This window comes from Ahaetulla prasina, chromosome 10 (genome assembly GCF_028640845.1).
Source record: "Ahaetulla prasina isolate Xishuangbanna chromosome 10, ASM2864084v1, whole genome shotgun sequence".
NCBI lineage: Eukaryota > Metazoa > Chordata > Lepidosauria > Squamata > Colubridae > Ahaetulla > Ahaetulla prasina.
The window spans coordinates 32,244,975-32,254,252 of NC_080548.1; the positions used below are offsets into that span (position 1 = coordinate 32,244,975).

General features: G+C 47.8%; 2 protein-coding genes across 2 annotated transcripts; one reads left to right on the forward strand and one right to left on the reverse strand.

Moving 5' to 3' along the window:
* Positions 1 to 1,208: 1,208 nt before the first annotated feature.
* Positions 1,209 to 2,258, forward strand: LOC131204864 (adenosine receptor A1-like). Its single transcript, XM_058196488.1, has one exon. The coding sequence runs from the start codon at positions 1,209 to 1,211 to the stop codon at positions 2,256 to 2,258; it is 1,050 nt and encodes a 349-aa protein (XP_058052471.1).
* Positions 2,259 to 4,360: 2,102 nt separating this feature from the next.
* SNRPD2 (small nuclear ribonucleoprotein D2 polypeptide) lies at positions 4,361 to 6,175 on the reverse strand. Its single transcript, XM_058195672.1, has 3 exons — positions 6,050 to 6,175; positions 5,211 to 5,390; positions 4,361 to 4,771 (listed from the first exon to the last, which is right to left on the reverse strand). Coding segments are annotated over exons 1-3 (357 nt in total). The 5' UTR covers positions 6,052 to 6,175; the 3' UTR covers positions 4,361 to 4,596.
* Between the last annotated feature and the right edge of the window lie 3,103 nt (positions 6,176 to 9,278).

Genomic DNA, 9,278 nt, shown 5'->3' on the forward strand with positions numbered 1-9,278 from the left:
GACAGCAGGGATCTGTAGGTAAGTCGGATACCAGCTTTGATTGGGGTCTTCCAAAGAAATCATCTCCCTTGGCAAGGAGTATTTACGTTCCAAAGTTGAGGGTGGTATTCTAAGCTCTTGCTTTTACAAGACTAAAACAGGGGTGAAATCCAGCAGGTTCTGACAAGTTCTGGAGAACCAGTAGCGGAAATTTTTAGCAGTTCGGAGAACCGGTAGCAGAAATTTTGAGTAGCTCAGAGAACCAGTAAATACTACCTCTGGCTCGCCCCAGAGTGGGGAGGGTATGGGGATTTTGCAGTATCCTTTTCCTGGAGTGGGGAGGGAATGGGGATTTTGCAGTATCCTTCCCCTGCCATGCCCACCAAGCCACGCCCACAGAACCGGTAGTAAAAAAATTGGATTTTACCACTGGACTAAATGTTGCAATGTAACTTTCTGATAGAAGAGAATATTTGTAGCTCAGGGTTGGACTGTGGGCTAGCACTGCTGATATTAAGTAGTTTGGTAATAAGATGTCTGCAAGAAAATAAGCCAACTCAGAAAAGGAAAAGCACCAAGGACCATCACCTCCTCCTCTTCCTCCTCCTCCACCTCCTTTCCACAAACCCCACTCCCTTCTAGCATTGATGATGTTACCTACTTTGGTAATGAAAAATCTGCAAGAAAATCACCAAGTTCTGAAAGCATCAAGGACCCCCCAGTCTCCCTCCTCCTCCTCCATTCCGCAAACCTCACTCCCTTCTAGCACTGATGATGTTACTGAGTTTGGTAATGAAATGTCTGCAGGAAAATAAGCTCAGAGAGCACCAAGGACCCCCAGTCCTCCTCCCCCTCTTCCTCCTTTCTACAAACCCCATCCCCTTAATGCACTGATGATGTTAGCTAGCTGGGTCATGAAATGTCTACAAGGAAACCACCAAGCTCAGAGTGCACTAAGGACCCCAAAATACACCAAGGACCCCTTTGTTTCCTTCCTATACATGTGGACGATTTAAATGTTTCTGATTCACAGACTTGGGTAATACAAGCAAGTATGACGGAGGAACCCGACGGAATTCTCAGCGACGTATTCTCCTCTTCCCCCAACCCCATTTCACCGAGCCTTCCTTTCCTCAGGCATGGAAGGTGATGGGACAACGGTCTTCAGAGTTTCAGAAACCGGAAGGGAAGACTCTCCTTAACAGAATCCGAATGGCCCCACTCCTATAATGGATAGCGTGGAGAATTCATCCTCCGTTGATCCGCATCAGTGCCCTCTAACCGCTAACACGACCTCCCCGTCTGTTGTGCACATCCCCTATCTGCTGAGCGACAGCCTGACTGCTCTGCTGTCCATCACGGGCAACCTGTTCATCTGTACGGTCATCTTGCGGAACAGGAAGTTGCGTTCCACCGTCACCAACTACTTCCTGCTCTCGCTGGCTGTGGCAGACTTCTTGGTCGGGGCGGTGGTCATTCCCTGTGCCCAGTTCACTGATGTAGGGCTGCCCCAGTCCCGGCCCCAGCTGTGTCTCCTGATGCTTTGTTTGCTCCTGATGTTTACCCAAGCCTCCATCTTTGGGCTGCTGGCCATCTCTGTGGAGAGATACATCTCCATCCTGAAGCCTTTCCAGTACCAGAGTCTGCTGAGCCCTCGAAATTCCCTGCTGGTGATTGCGGCTTGTTGGCTGCTGTCCATCCTGACCAGCCTGGTCCCTCTGATGGGCTGGCACGACCCGCTGCCCCCCAACAGGGAGTGCCTCTTCAACAGCATCATCACCAACGCCTACATGGTCTACTTCAATTTCATGATGTGCATGTTGGCCCCCTTGGTGGTCATGTTGATGCTGTACGGGCGCATCTTCTTGGAGATCAGGCGTCAGATCCGCAAAGTAGCCGAAGGGGAGGTCAACATCAGCGCTCAGAGGAGACGCCAGATCATCGCCCGCAAGGAGATGCGGACAGCCACTTCGCTCTTCATCATCCTCTTCTTCTTCATTCTGTGCTGGCTGCCGCTTCACGTTCTCAACACCGTCATGCTCCTCTGCCCCACCTGTTGCATCCCCAGTCAGCTGACCCTGGCCACCATAATCCTCTCCCACGCCAACTCTGCCATTAACCCGGTGGTTTACGTATTCCGCGTGCGATCCTTCCGAGACGCCCTCGGAAGCACCCTCCTCTGCATCTGCGGCTCCAGCCCACTTTCCGCATCTGGGACGATGCCCACCAACATTTTAGAAATGCCGCCACTTCATAACACTTTCCTGCCAGGCAAGTGAACTTAAAACTCGGCGTTTGAGTGGAACTATCAAACCATTCTTCAAATTGGAAAGAAAACATCAGAGCCATTTATCTTTTCTCCACAAGAGGGGGCAGGATGGGAAACTCTGAGCATCAGTCACTGACCAACTGACAGCTCACTGCCTAATTATTTTTAAAAATTGTACCAAGAATGCTGCACTGGATCCACTTCCCTAGAACTAAGTATAGACTTCTTGGAAAACTAAAAATTTGCTTTCTGGATCGCATAGCTATTGATGAGTTGCATTTACTGAGCAGGTGCTGAGTAAGGACATGTTCTAAGATGGGGGTGTCCAATCCTGGTCACTTTTAAGACTGATGGACTTCAACTCCCAGAATTCTGGGAGCTGAAGTCCACAAGTCTTAAAAGTTGCCAAGGTTGGACACCCCTGTTCTACCACTGTGAGTACATGGCAAACCCTGCTACTGATCTCATCATTGTGCAAAGTAAAGACAACAATTTGTGTCACTTCCAGAAATGCAGGGTAGAAGTACTTTTCCATAGCTCTATCTTTGTTCCCCCACGTGTGATGAAAAGATTGTAGGGCACCTCAACCACAGTCCTGCTAAGACCCTTCTGAAAAAGCCATTTGTCCCCATACAGAATTTCTCCCCATGGGACCATAGGATTATGCTTGATGTATCCAGCTGTGTTCCTTGGGAGATAATTGATATTTTATATAGGTGTGTTTTTAATGCAATGGCGATGTTCCAAAAGACATAACCAAAGGATGCACAAAGTGGTAAAAAGATCCGATATCAAAGCAATACGAAGACGCTTTCAGAGGCTGGGGAGAATGAACATTGCACCGATTCTCTTGGGTGGACTAAAAGAATGACCCCTGGGCCTAAGGAGTGAGCTCATGCTAACCTTTTCCTGTTGGGTGGAGAAGGTGCTTATGGCAGAATAGGCAACCCACCGTGGAAAAGGAAGTAGGAAAAAAACCCAGACAATTGCAGGACCTCAAGGAATTAAAGTATAAATCACGTTTTTCTCTTGCATACAAATTCATACTGAAGAAAAGCTTTAACATTCACTTTGGCTACAGATATTGAATTCTACAACACGTCAAATCTTAAATCTTTTTAAAACCATAAAGGATTTAAGATTTACTGTATATTAGTTTTATTTTTTAATGCCACCCAAACTCCAATTGACTTTTGAGACTATGTTAACAAGTTATCATTTGTGTTAAATTTATGATACTGTCGTATCAGACATCATACCAGACATAATAAACCTTTGTTCTCCAGACACTCAAGCCTGTAAATTACGTACTTGCTTACAGAACCAAAAACTGAGATCAGTTGCTTTATTGCAAACAAGAAGTCACGTATTAAATGTCTGTATTGCAGAAGGCACATAGCAATCAAACTATGTGTGCGTGAGCCCAGGGTTTAACATCCTTGGCCTTTTGAGTGAATTGATTTTTACCATTCCCCTCCCCCCACCACAATTAGACAAATCTGCTTGGTATTTAACTAATTATTCCGTTTTAGATTATTTCTTGCCTCACCACTTTCAGCCCTTAAAGCTAGAGATCTGGGGTCAGGATTAGGACAGGGGTTTTTTCTGTTGATGTTGGGGTGTGATTAGGGGTGTGATGGTATTTAATGGAAAACGCTGGAATTAGAGAACAGAACCCCAAATATCCTTTCCTTACCACAGGTATTTTTAAAAAATCATGCCTTTTAAGGAGGCAAGAAGAGGGCATTAAAAATACTTATTTTCTTTGAAGCAAAACACACGTAGGAATCCATGACCAGTCTCAAACCTCTGGACAGAAAACTCTGTTCCACTCAGCAAGAGACATCTGGTTGCAAAAATACTCTCCATTTGGTTTCATCCAAGAATCTTTAAGGTATACTACCTAACCAGGTGGAAAGAAAGCCAAAAGACTTGCCCTGTCAGAAATGTGATAAAATTGTACTGTCTCAAAGTGCAAACAAGTTTTATTTAACAGCTAACCATCGAACAGCACCAGACTGGAGAAAGTCAGTTATTCATAAATACAACTCTCCAACATCATGAAATATTGGACAGAAGCACTTGCACCAGCAAAGAAAAAGGGCAATCCAACGAATTCAACAAAATGTTTATTATATAAAAAAAGAGGAACATACTGAGGTGACGAGGGAATTTCTTCCATCAGCACGTCACGGAGCTGCACACTTGTGACACAAGAAACACCGGAAGGACAGTTGACTATAAGATATCCCTGCCTTAAAACTAAAGGCAACACATTCCAGTCTTTTGAGAAGAATCCTAAACGTGGCATCTTGGCATTGCCAGGCTCATGAGCCACCTCGGCCTGTTTACTTGCCAGCAATAAGGGGATTCCTCAGCACTACAATGACCGAATCTCCCCGCAGGAACATCTTCGAGATGTAACGGTCTTTGTTGACTGGCTTGGACTTCTTCTTGCCTTTCCCACTCTTGGGCACCTCGGTCCACATCTCCTTGACGTTCTCTAACACCATGTTGCAGTGCCTGGTGGAAGAAAGTGCCTGGCGTTACGCGGAGACGGGATTCCCTGAGCGGCTTCTGGCAAATCTGCTACAACCCTGGAGGAAGTTCTGAGAGAGATAGATCCCCACAGAATTCAAGGCTGAAAAACATTCTGATCTGGAAAGGAACTTTGAATCTGCTGCGCAATGTGTTTATACCACCCACCGGCAACTACCAGAGTGGATTTGAATCAAGATTTAAATCGCTAGTAAAAAGGCTTGATTTAAATCAACTCGATTGAATTTTAAATCGTAATTTTTAAAGAGCAGCGGTCATCTCTGTTCCACAGCAGCTCCTCCTCTGGCCTGACACCTGCCTTAAACGAACGAGAACACTATAGAATTGCTTCACTAAAAATATAAACTGAACCCACAGAGAATCCTCTGACGGATTATAGAGACACGCCCAGGTGAGAGCCTACCTATCAAAGGCCTTGACACGTCCCAGAAGCTTCTTGTTATTGCGACAATTGATGAGCACCTGGGTGTTATTTTTAACGGATTGTGTGAGCACCGACAGAGGCCCTGTGTTGAATTCCTCCTCCTCCCGCTTTTGCAGCTCTTCGGGGGTCATCTCACTTTTGGGCTTGTTTAAGAGGCTCCTTAAAACAAAAAAACAAAAAAAAGTGGGGGGTGGGAAGGAAAGGAAAATACATATGATTAGATTCTGGGGTTATGCCCTAAGCCTTTAATTGGATGAAAATAAGCTCTTTTAGTAGCACTATATTCCATATATATTGTATTCAGGATACAATAGGAAGTTATTACTATTCACCTACTTAGAGCAGGGATCTCCAACCTTGGCAACTTTAAGACTTGTGGACTTCAACTCCCAGAATTCCGCAGCGAGATTTGCTGGCTGAGGAACTCTGGGCGTTGAAGTCCACAAGTCTTAAAGTTGCCAAGGTTGGAGACCCCTGACTTAGAGTCCCTGCTCTCTAGTTTCCAACTACAAAGATACAAAATCATTGTATATCATTGGGGAGGGAGGAGAGGAGAACGCAGACCATAAAGCGAGAGGAGGGGCTCCTTCCCTGCCCTCCCACCTCCCCCCCCCCGGCGGCTAGTCCAGAAGAGCCGAGAGGGAGCTTCCTTTCAAGAGGGGCGCCTATTCCGAGATTTACGGTAAGGCCCAGAAAAAGCCTCTATACGTATTTTAGACACACAAAACCGCACGCACACACATACACACACATAGACAATTCCTTATCCCCCCCCACCTCCGTCCAGCGCCCCCTAATCCCCCTCCCGCCTTCCTCACATGATGCCGCTGCGATGAATCCGCCGCTCGCTTGAGAAACGACTCCGGCGCGGTGAGAAAGGAACACTTTCCGCTTCCGGGCTAAACAGAGGGCGCGCATGCGTCAAGGCAATAGGAAGCAGGAGGGGTTGGAGCGCCCTGGCGGTCGCTGCAGCAACTGCGACGGCGAGCCCAGCGTCTCAAAATAAAAACCATACGCGTGGGCTTTTTTTCCCCCCACGACGCATGCGCCGGAGGGACCAGTTTCTGTGGGAGTCTTGCTGAGGCGAGGCGAAGTGTGGGGAGCGCGAAGCGTCCACGCGGGAAAGCAAGAGGGTCGTCCCTGAAAGAGGCCGAATGGAAAATAGCTTGCTTTTTTTATTTCATTTGGTCCCATCCTAAAACTGACTGAATTTGGCTGAACTGATTTGCTACAACAATCCTGCGTTGTAGGCCAGGGTCTTATGAGAGACCCACTGAGTGGGGCTGGCAACCTGGGCCTCCCCAGGCCTGGTTTCACCACTTTGGGGCTAAGAACCAAAACCTCAAGCAACTTTGCCCCTCCCTGGTCAATTTAGCGCCCCCCCCCCCGTGGCTAATGGCGAGTTCGATGATTTACGTATTGCACATTTATTGCATAAGGTGGAGTATAGGAAGCTGCCTCTGCCAATTTTCCCCAACAACCACAACCCTGCGAGGTGGGCTTGGGCTGAAAGAAAAGCACCAGCTCAAAGTCAGCCGGCTACTTTTCGTGCCTGAAGGAGGATTCGAACTCAGGGCCTCAAAATTCCAGGTCTGGCAACTTCCCTGGGACGCCGGACTAACGAAGGGGGCAGCTGGCGTCCCTGCCTGGTCATCAAAATGGCCCTTTTGGGTCAGTCTTCGATGCACCCCAACCATCCTGGACGGAGAGCCTGGCCTTGTGACTTCTCTCCCCTTCGATTCTTTCTTTGCTTCAGGTCCAGCTTTGCATTTCCACTCCTGGATGATGTCAGGGGAGACGCTGGCTTGGGAAAGAGGGGCCTTCCCCCCCTCCCCACCTGCTGCCCCCCCGCTTTGAGAAAAGACAAGGAGGCCAAAGCTGTCATTGCTAGTTCCCTGATCTACCACGGAGGGATCAACACAGCAACTGAAGAACGATTTGAGGTTTCTATCGCGAATCCCTTTAAGCTTATTGATCAATTTGTCTCTGTTATTTTTACAAACAACTCAAGGCCCCAGGCGTTCCTAATACAGGTAGTCCTCAACTTACAACCACAATGGAACGCAAAATTTCCATTCCTAAGTGAGACAATTCAGTGGACTTTGTCCCGTTTTATGACCTTTCTTGCCACAGTTGTTAAGTGATTCACTGCAGTTATTAAGTTAGTACCACGCTTAAATGCAGGAGCCGTGGTGATGCAGGGGTGTTGTGTCTTGCCCGCCCTCAGAGCAGCCGGGGCCTTCTTATCTGCTCCCGAACACGGAGGAATGTATGCCTCCCGGCCCCAGCCCTGGCTCCATGCCCAGACAAACTGCAGAAGAAGGAGCACCTCCCGGTCCCAGCCCTGGCTCCATGCCCAAGCAGGCTGCAGAGGAGGGAGCATCCCCCGGCCCCAGCCCTGGCTCCATGCCCAGGCAAACAGAGCAGCTAGACCCCTCCCCCTCCTCCACAGCATGTGAGCCTGAGGAGGGTTTATTACCAACAGCGGATTGGAGTGACCCTCGCATCAGAAGATTGGATAGGCAGAGGCAACAGAAGGAAGGGAGGGGCAGGCCTTAATGAGTGCTGAGTCATGGAGCCACACCCCATGGCCTATATAAAGGATCTACTTTCTGGCAGTCTCTGAGTCAGGCAAAAGTCGAACTTATCTTGCTGAAGTCACTTACTGGTCTCCTGCCTGCTCTGAGGACTTTGCTAGGACTTTGGGCAGAGCTGCAGAGGCAAGCCTGATTCGGATTTCCCTGACCTGGCCGTCAGCGGAGGAGTGGGACACGACAAGGGGTTAGAATGCAGTATTGCAGGCTAACTCTGCCGACTGCCAGGGGTTCGATTCTCAGTGGCTCCAGATTGACTTAGCTTTCCGTCTTTCTGAGGTTGGTAAAAGGAGGATCCAGATTGCTGGGGGCAATGTGGTGACTCCGTAAACTGCTTAGAGAGGGCTGGAAAGCACTGTGAAGCGGTACACAAGTTGGCTATTGTTATGCTATCTGGCTTCCTGTTGACTGTCAGAAGGTCGCAAAAGGGGATTACATGGGACACTGCAATCGTCATAAATAGGAGCCAGTTGCAAGGGCTCACATTTTGATGTGACTACAGGGATGCTGCAATGGTCGTAAGTGTCAAAAACTTATCACCAGTCACTTCTTCAACTTTGGTCACTAAATGAGCTGTTGTAGGTAGAGGACTACCTAGGCACCTTCCTTTTCCTATTTCCCCACAACAACCCTGTCTGCTGGGTTTGGCTGAGGGAGAATGACTGGCTGAAAAGGCACACAGGTGGCTTTAATCCCTTAAGGTGGGACTAGAATTCCCACTCACCTGGCAGTTGGTCCAAAGTCCCAAACTGGTTTTCCTGCTCAAAGTGGGACTAGAATTCCCAGTCTCCTGGTCATTGGCCCAAAGTCACCCAGCCGGCTTTCTTAGCTAAGGCAGACTAGAATTCATGGTCTGCTTTCTAGCTTAATCATTAAGACCAAATTGGCTTGAACCTCTGCTATTGCTCTCAGGTCTGTAATTCTCTCTTTCGGGAATCTGTTTTTTTGCTCGGGTGCCTGGATACTTCATATCCCATTTATAGAAACATAGAAAACTGATGGCACAAAAAGACTTTATTTCCATTAATGCAATTGGGAGAGCTGAGGTGTGTTGGGCCTATTTGTCTAGCTAGCTCCTTTTCAAAATCTAAGCGCCTTGTCCAAAACAGAGGTGAAAAACCAGTTCTCCTAAACTTTTTTTTTTTGTTTACATTTATACCCCGCCCTTCTCCGAAGACTCAGGGCGGCTTACAATGTATAAGGCAATAGTCTCATTCTATTTGTATATTTTTTTACAAAGTCAACTTATTGCCCCCCCAACAATCTGGGTCCTCATTTTACCTACATTATAAAGGGTGGAAGGCTGAGTCAACCTTGGGCCTGGTGGGACTCGAGCCTGCAGTAATTGCAGGCTCTGTGTTCTAATAACAGGCTTCTCTACTGCCTGAGCTATCCCGGCCCCATAAACTTGACTCCCAAAGCAACATCCGACATTCAAACATTACCGAACCTT